The following is a 22,381-nucleotide window of genomic DNA, read 5'->3' as shown; positions in this document are numbered from 1 at the left end:
CTTCATAGGAGACACCGGGACAGCTTTTCTGAGATCACGGGGAATGGCACGGCCACACCAGGACGTTTGGCAGCTTATAACCATCCTCCCCATCATCCACTGCAAGCATCGCACCGTATTCACACCCGTCAACCCTTATTACAGACCAATTCAGACCTTATTGGTCACCCCGTGTCCCTTATACATCTCCCATCACAAGGGAGAAACACACACAAGTAGACAAAACACAATGTTTTTGCCCGTATTGAAACATCTGTACGCCGTCTGGACCTGAAAATTCTATTTTCCTGTACAAAAATACTGGGTAAACCGTATGGGTTGACAGCTATGAAGTTGGAAAGCTGCACTTTGCACCGTTAGACTTGATGCGAATTAAATGTTTTTAAATGCCAGCTCACGTAGAATACGTACAGTGGCCAACTTGGGCACTAACGCCGTATTATATAAGACGCTCCGCAGATTTGTGCCGTACAAATGTAGTGAGTGACAACACACACGCGCCTATCGAATTATAAGACGGAGGGGAAACGTGGGAATTGGGTACTCATAACAATTCTAGATTTGAAGCTTTCATGACTGCAAGGATTCATACTCTTAGGTTTTTCGGTAAAGTCACGTAGGTAAAAAGAATAATAATAATAATATAAATAATAGAAATAAAATAATTATAAACTAATTATTTTATAAAATAAGTATTTAATTTCTATTATTAATTATTTTATTTATATTATTTATTCTTATTATTAATTTTTTTACCTACGTGACTTTACCGAAAAACCTAAGAGTACTCATAACAACATTAACTAAAAAAAACAGCTCCATTATAGAGAATGTTTTAAACCATCGAGGCTACAGTAACTCAACCCACAGCAGTCGCGTGCGTTTATTATTAGTTTCGTTGTGCGAAGTGCACGTTTATCAGTTTGAATCTCATAATGCACATAGGTATACTCCGCTATTGGCGACAACGCTGAGCGACGCCTCGCCCACGCGAACAGCGCGGCCGCCTATGCGATCTAGCAAATCGAGCTACGGGAACTCGCGCGGTGGGGCGGTGTTCATTTTTCGCGTTTGCGTTTAGAGCGGCGGCGACGACGACGGCGGCCTTGCCACCGTACAATCGACTCGAGCGAGCGAAGCGACCGTGGCTTTTCTTTACGTAACTCCGATACATAACAATCAAGCTATACTCTACCAGACTACCGCGGCTAAACATGCGCGGTGATTAGGAGAGGCGGTGAGAGATTGAGCGAGCGCCGGTGGTGGTGGTGATGTAAGCACGTGGTGCTGGTGGTGGCTTTCGCTTGACGCCATGCCCTTGACTGGGACGCTGGGGGCGGACAGGCCTCGCTCGGCGGCGTCGTCGCTGTAACGAGTGGAGCGAATTAATCTGTAGCGTGTGACTCGTCGTTGTCGCTCGTCATGCTGTCGAGGAGCTCCAGCCTGCCTCTGGGCTCGCTGCTTGCTGGGTGTCGATGTCCAGGCTTCTGCGCGCGGCCGCTGCCGACTCCCAGGGCCTCATCGTGCAGGCGATTCGGTGAGTCAAAGTGTTTGCTCGTCGTCGGAACGTGGAATGTCTCTCGCTGGTGTTGTGATGCAGCGAGGCTGCGACAGAGGTGGTTTCTAATCAACCATGTGCCGTGTACAGTCGTGTTGTGTCAGTCGGCCGGTGAAGGGCCTCTGCGTGAGTGGTAGAGGTTATTTGACCACGCTTCTGGCTGGTCAACAACGCCTATTGTTGGTTAAATGCGGAGAGTATCGAGCAGAAACATACGGTGGAGAGAGAGATAGAGAGAGGCAAAGTTGAGTTTGCTGCCCTATTATTCCGACAGCCTAGCGGCTGGGAATACTGGATGGTTGGGGGGGTCACCCTCGCAAGTACTGTCCAGGCTCAGGTTTGACGAGATGGATCGGGCGTATTCCGAGTGACTTTGGGTCATTTAATTTTACGTGAAAAAGTCTTCGTTGAACGCCGTGCCCCCCATGTGTCCTTCGTAAATAACAAGCAGGACCCCATTTAGGGTGAAGTGTCTCTTTTTCTATCAAGAAACCACACGACGGGAAAGGGGGTACGGGTACTGCAATTCCCTAGGTCACGGGGACCGAGTTAGGGGAATAGGAGGTCATCGGAGGTAATAGCACAAAAGTTATCTATGGGAAACATAATTTAAGGCCTGCACTTAAAAGTGGAAGAGGGAGTCAGCAATACGGGCAAGGAGGAAGGTCCAGACCTTTGAAACAGCAGAGGAGAAGGGGCCGACCACGAGAGTTGTTGAAACTAAGACGAAGAAGTGCGGGGAAAGTGTTCTCAGTGTGGGCTTGTGAACAGGCCAGAGGGAGGCCTTGGGGGGAGGGGAATGCCAGACAGTAGGAGCAGCAGAGGAGAAAGAGCGACCATAGGGGGGGGTGAGTGTTATTGGAGAAGTAAGTCTGCTACAGAGGGGGAATTGGTCTTAATCTCGGACTTGAATAAGGGGGCATAGTCATCAGTGGCAGGGAGCGATGTGATCAGAATCAGAATCTTTATTTAGACTGGAGAAATCCGATGAGCTGTGGAGTTTTTTTTTCACTATTGTCCAGTTCTGCTTATGTGCAGGAGCGAAATGGATTTTTGCATCTCAGGCCGTGAGAGATAGAGACGACGAGCGAAGGCCTTCATCCAGCAGTGAATAAAGCATGTGTGATGACTGATCTTAATTTTAAAGTGTATTCGTGTAAAGCATAAACGTGGCCTGGATGCGTGCCTATTCTAAATACATATTTAAGTAACAATTTGCTGCCAACAGTTGCTGTTCGTAGTAAAATAGATCTTAAAACAGCCTGTTGGCAAATTAATGCCCTGGCAGTATGCTTTCAAAATAGGCCAACATTGCAATGCAGTATAAAATTAATACATTGCGGCCATTAGATAACCAGGCAGGCTGTCACCGTCTCTCCTGTAGATATTAATAACACAGTAACGATCGAGTACAGTCATGAAGGTGTTGCGTTTCACGTAGTTTGCAGAAGTTTCACCGTCGAGGACATTGTTCCCATGTGTAAACCAAATTTGGATGATGTTTCGAATTTGCCTAATTTTGACCATGACACAGGCACACAATGGCCTACTCATTTCGAATGACGTCGGGGAACCTCTCACGTCCACTCCGAATATTTGATTTTTATATACTGCAGTAATGACCAGGGCGGCCTATTGGATTCGAACCATGAACTTTCGCAATAAACGCAAAAAGCACTGGCTTGGTGATGTCCCCGCCCCATTCACGTTAGCATTCTTCACTTGGACATTTTATGTGCCCTGTCATAGGACTATATCATTTACACTACTGTTTAACGACTCTGTAAATTATGTAAAAATGCCAGTTGTACCGATCAACAAATTATTATTGCGTGGTTCTCAATTTTATTTGATTATCCAAAGCAAGTGGTGCAAATCCTATAATCTTATGCCAGGAACCAATTTTTGAATGATTGAATTTATATAATTACGAGTCTGAGAACTCTTTAGCCTGTATTGGAATGTTTGATCATAAGCTTGAGTGAGTATTTGGCAGGTGATAGGTTACCCTGAGAAAACCAATACGTTCAAGGGGATAACCTGCTTAAATGGTTGTAAATACATTATCTATTTCTTTATCTTGTTTGGCTTACCACAAAGTGGTTCTCATTTTTACGACTACGCTGTACACAGCTTGAGGTTTTTTTCCCAAACCTTGGCGCAATTGCAAATGTATATTTGTAAAATTCATAATGAATTGAAGTCACAATGTAATTGTAAATGTAATTTCAATTAACATTGGAATTATAATTCTCCCCATGTCTGGCTTCTTTGGGGTCATAACTCTGTCTGGGTACTCATTGTTTTTTGGCCTTATACACCACACACAGGGCTGAGTCTAAGCACTTTTGCACCTAACTAAACCCCTCTCTCGATCTCACAGGATCTGGAAAGTTAAGGCCGTTGTCGGCGGTGACAGGCTCGCTTCCCATGTGGTACGTGGAAGGTCTGCGCGGCACGTCACACTCGCGCCTCTCCTACCCGGATGGCAGCGAGCTGCAGGAGGTGGTGAACCAAGTGGGCGACCTGAATACCAGGCGCTGCTTCATCACGGAGCCGCGCGTGGCCCACTCTATCACTGAAGCCCTGCAGATCAACGAGGGTGACGAGGCCGTCGTGTTTGATTGCTCTGCAGGTCGGTTCCCCGGCAACAACAACAGCACCAGGGAAAAGGGATAAGGCTCTAGCTCATTGCTTTTGGAGAAAAGTATGTTATAGTGGTTGTCCTGTGGAGAGACCTGCCACTACCATGGAAGTGGATTTTTCACCGCTGGCCCTATTTTAAATGCTTAATGTCATTGTGGGGAGTGGTAATGCAATGGTTTGAGCACTGGAATTTGACTGTTGTGACCGAATTTTATTTCCGGCCATGGCTAACATCAGTGGTGAACGATATATAAACTGGTCGTATACGTCACTTCTCTTGCACCAACCGACACTGATCAGTGTGCAGAGGTATCGGGTGAAACAACCTCCGTGACTGACATGAAATTGGAATGTCTTTGTCCAGGAGTGGATTGACAAAAGGCCTGTAAGTTTACAATAGGAGTTTTTTGGGTTCGATCACGTAAATATAAATGCGTCGTTAAACCCGCCACCACCCGACAAAGTCAATTATTAAGGTTTGGCTGTGTCGGGTGAACGGGTTTAACGACACATTCATATTGACACGATCTAACGCAAAAAAAAACTCTTAAGGGTAATATTGGTCACGAAAGCCTGCATGTTAAACTGGCCTGTAAGTTATTGTAGAAACTGAAAGCAGTTTTAATACAACTTGAAAGTTAAACTGATTCCATTACACACATAAGTATGTATATGTGCTGTGGAATGAGTTTGTATCATAAATATTTTGGCATTTAGGCTTTCAAACAACTTTGCGCTTTTTATTCTAGCAACAGCTCTTTTTTACATTTAAAATGTTGCACGTAAATGTATTAAGTTCATGGCAATATTGGTCATACTCATCAAGTTTGCTGGTGGGCAAGTCCGAAGACGATAAATTGCTTGGGGAATGTGATTTTAAATTTTAAGCTGTCTGAAGCGTTAACTAAAAAATATCTGCTTCTATAAAAAATTTCAGGGCCTGGAATTTTAACAAGAGCACTCCTTAATTCTGGAGCCAATCGAGTGGTGGTACTGGAACGGGACAAGTTGTTTCTTCCTCCCTTGCAGGTGAGCCTTTTAACATGAGATCCACAAAGCTGTTTCCGCATTGTAGATTCAGCCTTATGTGTAATGGAATCAGATTTCTAATAAAACAAACAAATGCGGGCGAATTGCTACTTTTGTGATCTGTATTAATGGTATCTCTTGGAATTACATTGAAAGAGGAACACTTGGACAGAGAACATCCACAGGTAAATTACATCTTTGAAACTGGCAAATGGGCTTTAACAAGACACGTTACAAGGGCTGATTCACGTTCGATGATCTATTGGAAAAACACAGCAATCATCGCCCCGACAACAAACTTAGTCGGACCCTCCTAAAAGAGTCTCGAGACTCAGGTGTTCCTGGGTCAATGTTGCGTAAAATATATATTATTGCGATGCTGTATCGCCCCCTCCTGGCTACTCAATATATGTACATAGCCTGGCACAAGCGCCGCGGTGACGTCACCGGCACTTAGTGGCGAATGGCGGTTGTTGTATAATATCTGGTAACCCCAGGCAATTTGTTTTGTAAACTTGAACTATTTAAAAGCACTCAAACTAAAGCATGTGATGTTTGTGAAAACAACACGAAACATTACACGACGGTACATTTTTTATGCTTACCTGAATTATAAATGTTCCATATTACTTTAATGTTGCGGATCATATAAGCAACAAAATAAATAAGCAGACATATCTTTATAAATTTGTCCATCCACATGAAAAATAAGTGTTTTTTACACTTCCTGTCAACTACAATGCCTTTTTAGAGTTCATAATTTCAGCCGCATTGGTTCAATCTAAGCAAACTAAACCTGTTTCGACATTCAGTGTTGCATCAGCAGTGACAGGCGTTTTTTAATCAAACTACTGAAATATTTCCGTGAGATTTGGTCCATTTGAAATGGTATTTATCTCTTCCAAAGCCCCACAATATAATGCTGTGCCGTTTTTGGCATAACAAGCATTGCGGCAGCATTGTTCAGCAGTGGATGCACACAGCACCTGCTGATTTGCAGTTGGACTCGACCTGTCCAGTGGGAAAACAATCACAGCGCCTCAGGTTAAAAATAGAACTTTGTCCTGTATTTTATTGAAAGCGTGTTGCTGCTTCGTGGTGTTTTTGACAGCCGAAATATGTTTTTTTTATTCCAGGAATTGGAGGAAAGTGCGGAAGGGCGCATGAACCTCTTTCACTGCGATGTCTTCAAGCTGGACACCCATGATGGGCTGTTGCGGCCACCCTTCATGAGCTCCAAGCAGCTGCAGGTCCAGCTGGGCCTTAAAGAGTGCTCTTGGAATGATGGTAAGCCAAGTTGGTGGCGTTGCATGTGGACAGTGTATGACAGTACAGCCAGTAGGTTTGTTAACTGTATTCACAAACGTTTGAGTGTTAGCACCTGGAATTGTGTGGGTTGTCTCCGGGTGCTCCTGTTGCCTACAAGATTAAAAACACCTCTTTAAAAAGAGCTTGCCAAACATCCCAATACAGGACCCTCCCAAAAGTGTTGAAATTCATTGAGGTGGTTTTTGATAAGTTACATTATTTTTGATATAACAAATAGCACTACAACACAAACGTTTTAAAAGTGATTCCAACCTTTTCTCTCAAGTCTTCGAATATTTATATGCCACAGCTTAGGAAAAATTGTTCATGATTTCTGTATGTGCCATATCATGCTGATCACAATGCCTGCTCTCCACAGAGATTCCCATTCGTCTGGTGGGCATTCTGCCATTGAGGAACCCTCGTACCATCCTTTGGAGGCTCATCTATGCCGCCTTTCAGGGAATCTCGGTCTTTCGCTTTGGAAGAGTGGAGCTCAACTTGTTCATAAGCGAGAGAGAATTGCAGGTAGGATGCACAGCCACTGCCAGCCAACCGTATGATCTATGACTACACTCATTATACCTCCTTTGCTAGTACCAAAATATAATAATAGGGTTTTTCCCCTTTTTTCTGGCAACAAAACTGAAACCTTTTTACAAGGATTCATGTCTGCATTAACCACAATACTTGCAATCAAAATTCAAACAAAAAACACACTGATAATATATGCATTGTCCTTGAAACTGATTGGTCCACACCAGAGACAGCTTTCTTTTGAGCCTCGTCTCAATTGGTGCTCGACCAGATGACGCCAAAAGGCGTACAGCTTAAAGACAATGCACTATGAAAGTAATTAGGGCTCGGGGTAAGCATCTACATCATTAGACCTCCTTTGTAAAAAGGTTTCAGTTTTGTTGCCAGAAAAAAAAACCCTATTATTATTATGACTACACTGTAGAGTCATAACCGTGGTTGTCTTGTGGTGAGAGCCCAGTGCCTTTCATGGGAATGTGGAATTGCCTTCATGCTCGTATGAGCAGGGAGACTGACCTTTGGCTTGCACTCCTTGATAATAACAAACTTAACATATGGCAGGCATGTGTGTTGTTTGTTAGTGCCAATTTAATTGGAGTGAATTTGAGAGATATTTAAAAAATATAACTGGTGTGGTAATTACCACAGAAAAACATTGCGTGGCACAAAAAAATCCATATCGATGTTTTGCATATTTGAATACAATGCAGTTTTAAGTGACCACGTCCCAGGACAGCAAGTCCCCGCTTGACGCGGGGGTTGAGGTTTCTGTAATTTGCCGCATAAAACAAATTCGCGTTCAGCGCGAGTAATTATCCCATAAGGAATCATGGGTAAAGGCGGGGGGGTGCAGTTCCAGCCTGTAATTTTAAGATCGTTTTCATTTGACAGTACACTGTTTTACATCTTTCTTTGTAAATGTGTTGTGTTTATATAGTAGTTCTATAAAAAATGATATTTGTGACGGTCATTTATTTAAATATAAAGTATGTGTGAGAGAGATATGGCGAGTGAACAAGATGAGAGAGAGCGACAGCGATAGTTCACAATTGGTGAAATGACGCTACGCACACAAAGATGTGGAACAAAGAGTGAGGCAGAGGAAGGCGGCACATTGTGTACCACAGCGCGCATCAGTACAGTCAGTACCAGCTCCCGGCATCACCGAACAACGCTGTGAACACCCATGCCGCTCATAAAAGTAGTCCGTCACACGCTAGGATTGCATTATAGTGGGCACGGTGCACGTTAAGCGGAAAACTGTTTAAAAAAACGCACTAAAGCGAAAACGCGTGATGCAAATGCGTGTTAAACAGGGATTCACTGTACATAATGGAATACGTGCGAACATTTTTTTATGGTAAATACCTCAAATGTATTGTTGGTGTGCAGAGGTATCAAGTTAATGGTGTATTTTTTTGTACAGAAAATCAGATCGTCTCCTGGCGGCAAGAATTACAGTTCACTCAGCATATTGTGGCAGATAATGAGTGACATTACAGTGATTTACCAGGTGAGCTGTTTCTATTGTGCTTTCATATCCTTGGAACTTTAAACTTTACATCTTTTCATGCTTTAATGTTCAGTGAAGTTCATTACAAATTTTGGTGAATTGGATGCCCTGCAGGAAAGAAACAGGTTACTGTGATCATTACTAGTCAATTACTAGCATTTCAATTATTCTAAAGAATGTGTAAACACCATTCGATGACATGTCCAGCCCGTGTAGTAGTTTCAGGTGTTGCCTTTTGTATAAATCTCAATATGTGAAAACTAAATATTTACTGACTGCACCAACGTATGTACAACGTGAGTAATGCTTAACTTGCGTATGCATGTGGTTTCAAATCATGTCCGTATTGCATCAGTGATTTTTCAGCTTGTTTATTTTTTTTACATGCTAAATATTAACTTTATTTACATGTCAACCGAAAAGTTGTGGAATAATGCACAATAAACCGTATGTCGTGGAAAGTTATTTTATGAGCCTATGTTCGATTTCAGGAGTCTTTGACTTCAGTGGTGACATGTTCAAATAAAGCCCTGAAAACGGACTTTTTTTCAAATCATGTAAGTGAAAGATACATGTGCTTCATGTTGTGCCACCTATTACAATTACACACTGTGTTTTAGTTGTAAGCGAGGGTACGGCATTGAAAGTTAATCTTCCAGTTTGCATTAAAATTTTGAGCATTTATTAATATTGCAACACATGCGTATTTCTATAACTCAATTGCCAATTTAGCTCTCTGATGTGGTTTTGGGGTTGATGTTTGAAATCTTACTCTACATGCTGTGTGCTTCAGGAACTGAGTTTAGTCTTTCATTTACAAAGCTCCCAGCATGTAGAGAGAAATGTCAGACATCGTGCCGAGCAACATGTTATACAACCCGAAAGCACATCGGGACTATACAGAACAACCGCAAAAAAACTTGTGTAGTCGTATGCTAAAACATGCAACTCTTCATCTGACTTAGCAGGTCCAGGCTGGAGAAAAGCTATGCCTCATGCAGCTGAACCCAAGGCGTGAAATCACCAGTGTCCTTAACTACCACAGCATGGACCGGTTCATGGCCATGATAAATCACTGCCTCTCTCGGCGCAGGAAAAAACTCGAGGATATACTCAAGTGAGAGGCACCTTTGAGATATTTGCAGATGTCGGAGGAGACCTATATTGTCAATTTAATTCATGTTTTCCAACTCGGGTTGAAAATGTTAATGCATAAATCTGTCCATCTGTCTGTAATGGGGGGTGAGGGCATGATAACGGATATTTAAAAATAATCCAATATAAAACACTTGTGTTGCTATTAGGGACTTGCTCTCTTGAACAAGAGCCATATTGATCAAATGGTTTCCATGCCTTTCCTGGCAGAACTACAATACGAGCCCTATTAACTCATTGCAGCCTATGTGGACATACTGCTTCATGTATGCCTGTATATGTAATGCAAACAACTATTGGTAATCTCTTTTGATGGTTACATTGCTTGTAACTTTAATTATTGTCATATCTGTTGTATTTGAAGCCTTTAATATAGGTTTTTGGAAAAATTAATCATTCTGTATCATAATAAAGGTTTCATTACAAGCTTTAAAAAGTGTATAGTTTACGGTGTCATGAACATTTCTAACTTGCACGTGTGGATGGATGCGTGTGCTTCTCTCCAGCCTCTGGAATCCCGGGAGTGGTGCACTTGTCATGGCACAACTTGGGCTGTCACCAGAAGCGACCTCGGGCGCAGTGTCGCCCAGAGACTATCTGCGACTTTTTGAAATTATTGAGCTATCGGAGGGCTTCCGCTCCAGCTGGCTTTACACGGAAAGCATGGACAAAGTGATCTATTAATGGCTGTGTGCTGAAACCACCGACGTCTCCGCAATGTCATTGGAAATTCGGAGAATCCCAGTCAGATGGAAGAGAACGTCTAAAATGACGTTTGCAGGAACTTTCCCAAGTGATTAAGATGGAACACTTGGTATCCCTACAAGTGTGGATTTTTTTCCGGAGTATTGTGCGAAGCTCCTTTTGATAGAGCAGTGTGCTCGCAAAAGGATCTACATTGTAAAAAGGAACTCGTCCGCAGGAAATGGACAGTGAAAATGTAGCAGTTAAAAACCAATGAATACAGGGTTTTCTCTGCCATGTCGACAAATCAACTTCAAGAATGCTTCGATAAATTACTAGAAATAGAATAAATTGCACATGCTGAACTGTACCACTGATGTTATGAATGGGAACTTGAAAAGATGGTCATCTTCATACCTTTGCCAGGTCCTCAGTGCTGCACAAAACGGTGGGCGATTATATTTTGCTGGACAAATAAGGCATACTATGTTCATGGTTCACAACTCATTATTATGGGTTGTATTGTGTCATGTTAAACATGTATCTGTTTACCAGATGTTAGATACCATTATTCAGTCTAGGTTTGTGAATGTTATATTAAAGTTGTGGCTGTAAAATAGTGTATTTTAAAATTTGCTGAGGCTTTATTGTCTTTTTTTCAACATTTACAAACCATGACTCGATCGCAATGGTGTTAACCAGAAAATACCCAGTGTAAGAAATTGCTATGAATTAAACAAAGTATTGTAATCGTCAATGTGGCTGTACTATTGCAGGGTGTAGTGCATGCTCAAAAATAAAACTGCTTTCATAGGATTGAATCCCACAGATGTGCAGTAAATTTGTGCAGCATTGAAAGTGTATGCTACCTGCTGTTACGTGGCCAATAAAAGGAGTATGGAATTTGTAAATGTATGCTTTTTTGCCATTGTCATGTGACAAATGCAACTAAAATATTATATCAGTGGGATAATCATCCAGGTCTTGATAACAGAGAATATATTGTATTCCAGCAGGTACTTAGCTGGTTCTAAATAAATAAATGACGGTTGTGTTAAGTTTGAATCGCTGGCAATTTTTGGGTGGATAATGACACGTCTGTTAAACAGATTTTCATCCTTAATCAACTATGTACTGCAATGCTATTATTTAGATCGTTGAATACTGAGCTATGCTATAATAGCTAATTTTTACAATATTCATCATAAACTTTGCCACTGGTTGAAAGGTTGTGACCTGCAATTGTGATGAAGGATTGCTGCACGGTTGCTTAATGCCTTTGTAATGTCGAGCAAGCGTTTGCTTTTTGCAAGAAACAGCATTTTTGTGATTGTTTTACCATGTGTGGGAATAAAGCATAATCTCGTGCTTTTTTATATGGTGCATAAACATGTGATGGTGATTTGTGTGGCTTCGTGAGCTTTCAGATTAAGTTCAGTATGTTGAGTGTTTTTGCGGTTATACACGGCATTACATGTACAGCTCTTTGTCACTCCACTGCTACGTAAAGGCCACCTTACACCATATGGATGTTTTAACAATACAAGTTTAATTGGGTGCGTGTTTGTGACCGTGAGAAGCATAATAGACCTGGAGGCATTGAAGTACAAAAATTGCATATGTTTGTTGAATTTATTTCGCACTGTACGTAGGCATCCGTGCTAATCTGAAGTGCACATGATTACAGTGGCCTTTGCAATGTCCTCTGCTGCCCATGATGTAGGAATGCATTCTGCTAACATGTTTTGCATGGTGGTTTTCCATTGCAGCCGTGAGATTGCGTGCAAGGCCCAGGTGATTTTGTCATACCCTTAAGGAAGACAACTTACGTTTATAGATTGTTTTCAAAATAATCAGTCTCTTTATCCATCTCTCCGCATTGCAAAGGTCTTACAGCTCCGTAGCATTAACTCAAGACACGCAAACTGCATTGGTTTTGACACTGTCTCAGTAAAATTTGTGCTGGTGAATTGCCAGTATTGCTGTAAGGGAACCCCTTTGCGATGTGGGTCGTAGTACCATGTGAATAATTAACTCTCCGTTCAATTGGCATTGCAATGTTTTAAACAAAATTGTGTTTTTGAAGATGCTATTTTTGTAGCTATGTGACACTACATATTAACTGAACTTGGAAAATCTACTTTTGGAAATCTGAAATCCACTTTGTGTCAACATTTAGGGTATACATAGTTTCACAGCTGATGAATAAACATCTCAAACAAAACTGGGTAAATTTTGGCATATTTAATAACACCATAATATTTTCATTACTAGTCTTGCATCAGCGTGTCAATATTAATTGGTTGTTTGGCCTCGGTTGTGGGAATATATATCATGGCCCAAATATCCGAATATTAACCACAGAAATGCGTATTGCTGTACGGTATTTGTATTTTGAGTACATTTTCAGCAGTCTGACAATCCGTTACTGAATGAGTATTCTCTACACCAGGTGGTTCGTGAGGATTATTTGGTCATACTTCATACAGAGTCAGTCTCCAATACTTCAGTCTGAGTCAGTCTGAAGTATTGGAGGCACAGCAGACGTTACGATGTTGTACCATACAACAATACGTCATATAACAGTCATTTTCATCGTTGTATAGAACATAAGTAACAATGGTAAGCAATTTATCAAAAATATATATAGACTTGGCTGCTACGTCGTCATGTTGTCGTTTTTAGGATTGAATCTTCTCTAATGACCGTGTTTCTAAAATATGTCATCGGTAGTATGCACTTATTGAACAATTTCTTTAGGATCGTTGAAAAGTGCTCAAATACGCGATGTATAGGTGCATGTTTTGAATTGCTTTTTGGGAAAGCAAGAGGAACACGTAAATTAGAGGAGAGGACATAAGACGGTTAAAGGTGTTGTTATGTTAAGTCTCAATTTGAGCATGACATGTCGGATGGTGGCCGGTCAAGAAAAGTAACTCATCCTAGAGGACATCCACGAGATTGAGTGAAGAAATCGGCACATGTGCAGGTGGAAGCAATGTGAATTTTTCATCGCAGAATCCTCGTGGGAGATATTGCATGGGTGAGATGTTAACTATCTCGCCTTGTAGACAGGAGGTCGTGGGTTCGATCCCGACCCTGGCGTCGATATATTTGGAATTCGCATGGATTTTTATCTGGATCTTCCGGTTTTCCCCTCCACATTTTAGCAACATGCGTTTAAATTATAATCTGTAAATAATTATTTACATTATTTGGCTGCTATAAATTTCCACGTGAAAAGCCACTTCGTTGCGTTATCGTTTGTGGCCAGGTCGCCTCTGAAAAATATCTACACAGCCTTAGCTGGTCAAATAAAAAATAATAGTCGTGCAAAGCCTTCGTCCGGGAATGCATATTTCAAACGCTTTGCTAAGACCAAGCGGCCGCATGCGAATAACAGTACTTGTAAAACAACGAGATATATTTGACTTGGTTAATAACAGCTGCATCTGCTAACCCTTGCCAGCCACGGTAGTTTATGCAATGAATGATTAATGAACGGAATGGTGCGGGGGTGAGTGGGGCAGGAGACACTCGCTGGAAACAAAAACAAGACACCACCACCACCGCCACGTGGCGTCTGCGTTGGGCAACCAACGTGGGACCCCCCGTGGTGCCAAAGTAGAGAGATAGAGAGAAACATCTACCATCACCGGGCGTGGTGCTGGCCACCCACCCCCTCGTGTGCCGTGCCGGCCTTCATAGGTGCTCGCTAACAGCACTTGCCCCCTACAGTCTCACAGGCTACACGGGGGATCTTTGTCTTTATCCTGTGTGGTGGTAGGGGGGGCGGGGCAGCGATTGCGTAATCGAACCCGGCGTCCCGAGTTCGATTCCCGCTCACGGCCGGTGACGATTATTTGAACCGGTCCTGGGCCCTCCCCTAGGTCGACTCAGCCTCAAACGAGTAACTGGTGTGGCGTGTGAACATCGCCACAGGGGAGACAAAGGCGGCCGTGCGTGGTGAATCCAAGTCCTGGGCGAAGCCGGGTAGTAAGTCTAGTTAAAAATAAAACCAGGCAGGACAATTGTATGTTGGTTCAAGATCATTGATTAGGTATAGCCCTGTGAGCCATTCGGCTCTTGAATCGGGTGCAACCGCAACAAACAAAAACCAAAAACATGAACAAGAAAACATCTTAAAGTCAATGTGACCAAGTGCAAACAGAAAATCCAAAAAAAGACAGCAAAATATTGCAGAAAACCCACCGTACACCAACGCTGTGTGCACAAATCCCAGTGGGATGCAAGTCAAACAACAACTAATTCTAGATTTGAAGCTTACCTACGTGACTTTACCGAAAAAACCTAAGAGTAATAACAACCACAAGACAATTTAGATTAAGGCCATCAGACTAACTCTGTACTACAACAAACATGGTCAAACCAATAAACTTTTCGAAATCACCAAAATAAAGCCATGAAAGCAAATGTAACAGTGATCATAGGAACTGTGACGGAATGTTCACAATAAACGACATAAACAACATGTACCACCAAAAAACCCTGCAGCCATAGCTGGCTGTAATATGTGCTAAGATGAATATAATGCCGCAGTGTGATTGTAGATTTAAAACGTTTGTGCCTTTTAAACCAGGTGAGGGCATCATTCCTTAGCCGGTCAACGTGTCCTGTGATGTAATATTACGCTGATGCAGCTCTTAAACCCGAGGACTGCGTTCAAATCCATCTCGAGTCGCTCTCAGCTTGGGTATGTAAAGACGAGTAGTTGCAGTGACTTGTCTTTGAGAGAACTTCACGCGTTTATTTGATTTGATTTTAAACAAAACACGATTTTATTTGGGAGTGCTTTGCTGTGTCGTGCTGTGCATCAAGGGGGGGGTGGGGCGAGGCACAAATAATCAAACCTTGTAAGTTTAATGCCGTGTCGGACGTGTAAATAAACATTCGATAATTGATGTTTTGTTTAACAATAAAACAGCAATTTGAAGGTATTAAAAAGGCCGCGTGTGGGTGAAGGGAAACGCAAATTAATACGTTGACGACCCACGACTTGAGTTTGTCGGGAGCCTTCGATTTTCCTAGGAGACCGAACCGGCGAAACGCCACCGGTTTCGGTAGCGGAACTAGGCGAGGGGGGGTCAAGTCCCGACGTTGTGTTGTAGGCCCTTGCAGTTGAAGGCCCCCAGTAAAGTGTTATTATTGCGTGATAAAAAATGTTTAAGGTTAATCTCATGCTTTGCCGTGTTTAAAAAAAAATATATCTCCACGATGACTTACGCGTCATTCACATACCTATCGATCCATACGGTTTACCACGTATTCTTGTACAGATAAATTTAGTTAGCTCCATACGGCGTTCAGACGTTTCAATACGGGCAACATTTTTTTATTGTCTATTTGTGGTTCTCCATTGTCATGGGGCTTTGTAGGATAAACGTTGCGATTTATAAGGGCACGGGGTGACCAGTAAGGTCTGAATGGATCTGTAATAAGGTAGGGCACTGGTAAGGTTCGCATTTAACCATCATGTTTAATACTCCTGCATTGGATATATGTTTAACTTCGTTCGCACCGTACGTAGCGAACCGTACTACGATTGTTGGGTATTTCATTACTTACACGATGCATTTGCAATGCTGTCTGGTAATTGATGTGCTTTGAACAAGGGCTATTGCCTGAAACGTCGCCGATTATACGTCCCCTTTGAAGGCGGTGTTATTGATGAACGTTGGAGTTTTTGGTATTTGTGAAAATTGGTTCTTTAAACAATATTGTTTTCAAAATACGGCGTGTACATAAATGCAGTCGGCATAAGGTATGATTAACAAAACATTCGGAAAAATAATCCCTTAAAACTGTAAACCAAATGCCCATTGATCGAGTCAAAGACACGATGTCCTCTATGGAAAGGGTATTTTGCATAAACAGAGTATAGCAAGAGTATTGTTTTATATTTATATTATTTTATTATTTCCCTTCTACGTGACTTTACCGAAAGAACCAAGAATAAGAGTATATCACGTTATGTATTAGCTTAAAACTGCACCTACAAGCGTCAATCATTACCCAAGGCCGACACAATTTGGAGATGCCTTCATCCAGCAGTCGATTTAGAAAGGGCTGTAATTCATCATTGTTATTCCTAAATATTTGTTTACAGTGTTACCATGACCATCAAACCTCCAGAGATAATTTTGTGTTTTCTTGCTATGCACTGCAAAATATTAATCTTGTACCGCTTCGCTGCACGAATTAAGTGCTGTTGTGGTTATCTGCAGTGTGTCATTGTAATGATCCTGATTTGTGTTTAGTATTGCATTCTATTATTTATTGTCTTTGTTTTTACGTCCTGATAAGTGTTTTCTTGGTCCCATGCATTAAGGTGAGGGACCGGATGCCTTTTAAACGCATTTTTTTCACCAATAATAAATATACAAACCAAGTGGAATTCCACGTAAGGTGTTTAATGCAACCAGCCTCAATTGCATATTACAGAAGGCTGATATAGGGGGGGGAAATCACTGTGTTGTTTAAAAAACATCATATGACAATTTGTTTTTCGTTTTTCCTTTCATGTTGCAGGCGGTTTCATCATAAATTCCAGTGCTGAGATCGTCACAAAATTTCTTTGAAATGACCATTCAAAGAACCTTCATCAAATGGAGTCAGCCTTTTTATTTCAACCTCCTTGGACACTATGCCGAATGGTCAGAATTCTGCTGTATTTAACAGAACTTTCAAAATGAAATTTTGCCACAGTGTACTGGAGGTGTGAGTTACACTCAATACCTTCCTGAAATTTATTTTCTGCATTAAAAATGCAAATGATTTTATTTTTCAACTCATTAATTTGAACATAGTACAGGCAATTGCAAAGCCAAATAAAAGTTTTGTAAATCTAAAATATGCTATATATTTTTTTGTTGAAATATTTCGCAGATTGTATTATCCCATAATTGAATTGAGGGAAAAATAATAAAAATATTATATAACTCTGACTTTGTAAGCTATTATTGAGCAAGCTACTTTACTAAAATAGCTAGAAAATAAAGTTTGAAATGGAAGCCCAAGACAAGAAAAATGTGGAATCCAAAATTAAGTCATCAAAGGGCAAAGAAGGACGTTTAGAACAAATCAAGGCTATCCAACCTGCTGACGACATTAATCAGAATGATGTTCAGAAAAGCGTCCTGTCTGTGGAAGCACCTGTTGGTACGGAGGGCTCCGGCATGGCTTTAGAGGCCTCCCAGTATCAGGTCGATGTAAAAAGAGGACCTGACGACCTCCTTAACAACAACAGTAGCAGCACCATGAGCTTTCCAATCGACAGTGTGGTGCTTGGGTTTGATGCCGTAGAAGATGATGGCAGTGATAGCATGAAGATGGAGGATGAGGAGGAAGAGTCTGGGTTGGCCAGCATTAGTGCCAGCAGCCACAGCCTGGCAAGCATTTGTAGCAGCGCAGACGTGGAGGCCCTGCTTGCGGAGGCAGCCAGCGAGTGCTCGCCTGAAACTCCTGCAAGCGACGCCACGTCTCGTGCGAACTGTGGCACTGTCGCTGGAGACGATGGTGCTACTACCTCCATTGGGCCAGTGGCTGCAAGCGCTGATCTCTCAGGTTAGATCACATAAACATGTAATTGATGGAAGTGAATTGTGATTATTACATGAAATGAATGTGTATTGTATGTATGCGTAATCACTGCATTGGCTAGGTCAGGGGTCGGCAACCAAAATAACAAGAAGAGCCATTTCTTTCCAATTCGGTACAAAATTCAGTATTTCAAGAGCCGCAATGCATCTATGTACACGTACATATCGTCAAGAAGCAGCCCGTAAAGAGCCGCATGCGGCTCCGGAGCCGTAGGTTGCCGACCCCTGGGCTAGGTGGTGCTTTAGTTTAAGTGCTCCAATTAATTTAGAAATGCGTGTTTCAACTTGATTGGGGGTTCACTTAGTCCACAATTGCTCGGTGGTCAATAAATTGAACACCACGTTATACAATAATTGTGTTGTGGATGGAATGTAAGCTTACGTGGAATGTGTAGTTGTGCTTTTATATGATCTATATTGCAGATTTATATTTGTAATGAAACCTCTGTGCTGTGGTTTCAATATTGGCTCTTTGCTGTTTTCATTATACCTTCTATCACTTGCCAAAATTATGTCCAGTTTTAATTTTGTCCACAAATTTTTGTAGACCACACTTAACTGTATATTGCTATAGACTCCTATGAACACAACCGCACTGTCCACTGCTCTTCTTTCTTGCCACGATCTCATCTGCATTAGTTTTACCGTTATCAAGGTAAATGTTGACAAATCCGAGATATTCCTTACTGGAAAAACGGTCATAATTGTCAAAAAATCCAGTTTCAGCGTGTACCTACCAAATTCCTAAACTCTAACCTGCAAAGAGTGTGCAGAAACTTAAAGTTGTCATTGATCCTGAGCTCCTGATTTCTTCCCACATATCTCAAATCTGGAGGATCTCATATCTCCATCTGAACAACATGTCCTGCATTCACCATTTCCTTATTCCAGCTACATCTGAGACTCTGAATCAGTTACTCTAACTTCACCCTCCCCAAGTCCTCATTTTTAAATTCCCAATTATTCAAAATGCTGCAGCCATGCTCCGGTTCCAAATCCAAACTGGCTCCAAATCCAAATCCAAAAATGCATACATTTCAAAATCACACTTCCCCATCGTAAAAAGGTTCCATGGACTTGTCCCTGCTCACCTCTTCTATTTGACCTTCGTCGTATCCTCCACCTACTCTCTGCTCCAGCAAGCAAGACCTGTCAAAGCCTCCCCGGTCATACTTTTTTCAATGGGACGTTGATCTTCTCTGCTGCCCCCATAGTTTGGAACTTAATTTCCTTCAGCCATCTGTGTTCTTCATTCCTTGCCCTTATTTTCCTCGTTCTTAAAAAAAATATCTCTGAAATAAATAAAAGTTCCTCCTCTTGTATCTCCTTAACTCCGATTTGGAATTGATCTCCACAGTATCTTGAGATATGGTTATATTTTGATTATATTAAGCTAAATTTTATTGTAATGCATACTCACGTGTACTGTTTGTATTGACACATAAGGGATGGATATTCCATTGCGGCGCTTTAGAGACCAGAAGCTAAAAGAGTTACCATAGATAAATCATCTGTTTCCAATTTAAAAATGAAAAGCACAGCTGAGTTAAGAAGACCTTGGTTTTTATGAATATGTACTCTAACCCTATATAATATCGGTTAATAAAGGAAATCATTATCAGTACTTAAAGTACTTATGAGTGTTTATGGGTGTGGGTTAGGAGTGTTAAGGTGTTGGTTTTTTAAGGTACAGTCAAGATTGTTGACTAGCCAGTTTTTATAACTCAGTGTTCATCCTTTGTGTATATCTTTTATTCAACATAAGTTAGTTGCTGTCACGAACTCGTTTTGACCACTTTAGATGAGTGAAGCGTATACGTTATTTATGAATCACGCTTTCCGCATGTTCTGCATACATTATGTAAATATTAAATAGCATAGCGTGCGAGCCTCACTTTGTTCGGGTTATTCTCTTCACCTATGAAACCTTTTGTCTCTCTTGTTATCAGGCGCAGCAGTAGCTGGTGGACAACCAAGGCTCGACAACAAAGACTTAAGTTCCAGTGGAAAGGCCCAGCGTGATGATAAAGTAGACGGCAATGTGGAGGCGGCCACGCATCGAGGAAGTGAGATGGAGGGTGGGGTGTCGGCACAGGAGGACAAAGGCGGCGCCCTGCAGTGTTTGCTCACTGGACTGAGAGGGGTGACGCAGTCTACTGCCGACAAGTTTGCTCTTCCACAACACGTCCACCAGGTAAACCAAGTGTGAAGAAAAACCTTCACATTTGACCCTTGAACTCGTTTTGGCAGAGCAGACAGATCGCTTGGCAAGCAGGCTGCCCATTTGAGCACTGTTGTTTGTTCCACATATAAATCAATAATAGATTTCTTTCTGTAAATTTAAAATGGTTCACAAGATGCATTATTAGTTGAGGCTTTTATTAGCAATGCGTAAATAATTGCTTTATGCGGTTTGGTTAACTGTTCTACTCAATGTATTTTTGTATCCAATGAAGAGCGCTATTTTGTGCTGTTTTTAAGTTACAATTTTAAAACTTTGCACTCACATGATGGTGTATTGATTGTTGTGTTCAGTGTATGGAACATGGTTCAGTTCAGATTAGTATCAAAGCTCTTGAGTCACACTTTATGGATTCTGTCCTAAGTTCAGCAGAGGCAAGCTTCTCAACTGTGATTATGTTAGTCTAAACAAGTTGTTGACCAGGTGCCACTAACTTTTTCTTGCAGATCGCTGAAGTTTATGCCCAGAAGCAAGAGTGTATCCTTTATTCACCATCCTCACTACGAAACATTTCCATTCAAGCCATTGTTTGCTTGCCACACTTTGCAGCACATTGAACTCCGTCATCACGTTGACACTCTCCTGCATTTCGATTTAAAGCTTTCGTGACTGCAGGGATTCATCTTCTCCTGAGGACGGCTGCTTGCGTTGTGGCCGAAACGTCGTGAGAATTATTTTATTATGTTTTATTTTTATTATTTTATTACTTCCCTTCTACGTGACTTTACCGAAAGAACCAAGAAGATGACTCTCCTGCATGTTATGCGGCTAACTGTAGAAGGGCATGACTCTAATAACGGCAAGCCTGTGCAAGCACACAGGCTAAGCATAAAGAAAAGAAGCCTCAGGTCAAATGTGCTTATCTCTTGATATGAACATTATAAAATGAAAATCATATTCAGTGTGCAAAATGCCGGTCTTGTGCCTTATTTATTTTCATTTGCTAAGCGTTAATGCAGCTAGCGGTAATCTTGCGTATGTTGCAAAGAATTACAAATTAATCCTACTAGAGTAGGAAAATGGACAGAAATGTGAAAACTGTCATGTTTACAGCACATACGCCAAGACATTAACCATGTATACCTCGGGATGAGTGTGGTTTGATAAAGGTTAGGGTAGTAATTTATTAGTTCTAGTTGAACTTGTATTTATCTTTTACTCTAATTTTATCCAAATTGCATGTCATGAGAAAGCTAATTCATTTGGAGCTCCCAGAGCAGTGCATAGCCCCATGGTAGAGAACGATCCACGGAATGTGATATTACAGAACTACTTCTGAAGTCTCGGTGACCTTTTGTCCATACCAGGGGTCAGCACTTTCCCACCCGCCATGCTATCGTAGAGTATTCTTTTCCGCATGGCACTCAAACTGTTAAAAACCAAATGTTATGTGTTTTTTGTGTATGTGTGTGTGTGTGTGCAATCGTTGGTTACTAAATTCAGAACATCAACTTCATATGAGAACCCAGTTTAATTACAGGCAACTGTCTAGATTAAAACCCAGGATCTTATCAGTGCTAGCTCTGCATTCTGACTATTGAACCACCCGGCAACGTTTTACATGCAGCCACCGTCTCTCCTAAATATCAACTCCGAACACAATTTACAGAAGTACAGCATTTCATATCCTGCAAACGTATCACTTCATTATTTTAATTGACCACTTTTTTTTGGCATTTTCAATTGCACGCTTACCTCCAGATGACTCGCTCCCCTTGAGATTCGATAGAATTTCACGATTTTATGAAAACATTTTTTTTGTCATAGTCATACATTATAATGGTTTACACCATTGGAACCTCATTTGCCAGTAACAACATATGATAATTGTTTTTTTACTGTCAGTTTTGTTGCCAGATAAAAGGGTAAAAAACCAATTATCATAATGGTTCTGGAGGCTGCAGGGGTCATGAGTCTTAATTACAACCAAGTAGAAAATAATATATTCTCATGTGATGGGATATTTTTTTCATTAGAATAAGAATCGATTTTAATCACTGAATCTGTGCGTCGTTACACCCCGTTACTATGTCCATAGTCGGTATTTTTCACCGGTGTTTGAAAATTCTACTTTCTTGAGTCGTCGGTTG

General features: G+C 41.4%; 2 protein-coding genes across 4 annotated transcripts in view; both read left to right on the top strand.

The window, feature by feature from the left end:
* Positions 1-1,053: 1,053 nt before the first annotated feature.
* On the top strand, positions 1,054-11,806 carry LOC144729705 (dimethyladenosine transferase 2, mitochondrial-like). 2 transcript variants are annotated; one of them, XM_078610143.1, is made up of 9 exons: positions 1,054-1,537; positions 3,942-4,193; positions 5,142-5,233; positions 6,370-6,520; positions 6,921-7,069; positions 8,505-8,591; positions 9,083-9,148; positions 9,560-9,708; positions 10,253-11,806. In XM_078610143.1, exons 1-9 carry the CDS (start codon positions 1,423-1,425, stop codon positions 10,428-10,430), a joined length of 1,239 nt encoding a protein of 412 aa, XP_078466269.1. In that variant the 5' UTR covers positions 1,054-1,422; the 3' UTR covers positions 10,431-11,806. The 2 variants fall into 2 exon arrangements, with proteins under 2 accessions (XP_078466269.1, XP_078466268.1); XM_078610142.1 differs by having other exon boundaries at positions 1,072-1,537; positions 9,557-9,708.
* A 3,187-nt stretch (positions 11,807-14,993) lies between these two features.
* The window catches only part of CNST (consortin, connexin sorting protein), a 38,422-nt gene continuing 31,034 nt past the window's right edge, over positions 14,994-22,381 (top strand). The window contains exons 1-4 of one of the 2 annotated variants that reach the window (XM_078610141.1): positions 14,994-15,144; positions 16,980-18,014; positions 19,999-20,243; positions 20,738-20,768. In XM_078610141.1, the coding sequence (XP_078466267.1) occupies positions 17,456-18,014; positions 19,999-20,243; positions 20,738-20,768 (835 nt within the window). In that variant the 5' untranslated portion in view covers positions 14,994-15,144; positions 16,980-17,455. The remainder of the gene's footprint in view (positions 15,145-16,979; positions 18,015-19,998; positions 20,244-20,737; positions 20,769-22,381) is intronic. The other variant, XM_078610140.1, reaches the window with a different exon arrangement.

The sequence above is a fragment of the Lampetra planeri genome, chromosome 33, assembly GCF_965212315.1.
Source record: "Lampetra planeri chromosome 33, kcLamPlan1.2.h2, whole genome shotgun sequence".
Taxonomy (NCBI): Eukaryota; Metazoa; Chordata; class Hyperoartia; order Petromyzontiformes; family Petromyzontidae; genus Lampetra; species Lampetra planeri.
This window is presented reverse-complemented; position numbering and strand designations above follow the sequence as displayed.

Bases quoted from the DNA above. Each gene is read 5' to 3' on its own strand.
- LOC144729705 (XM_078610142.1), top strand. From the start codon at position 1,423: ATGCTGTCGAGGAGCTCCAGCCTGCCTCTGGGCTCGCTGCTTGCTGGG. The intron at 5,234-6,369 runs GTGAGCCTTTTA...TTTTTATTCCAG, and splicing joins TGTTTCTTCCTCCCTTGCAG to GAATTGGAGGAAAGTGCGGA. The intron at 6,521-6,920 runs GTAAGCCAAGTT...TGCTCTCCACAG, and splicing joins AGAGTGCTCTTGGAATGATG to AGATTCCCATTCGTCTGGTG.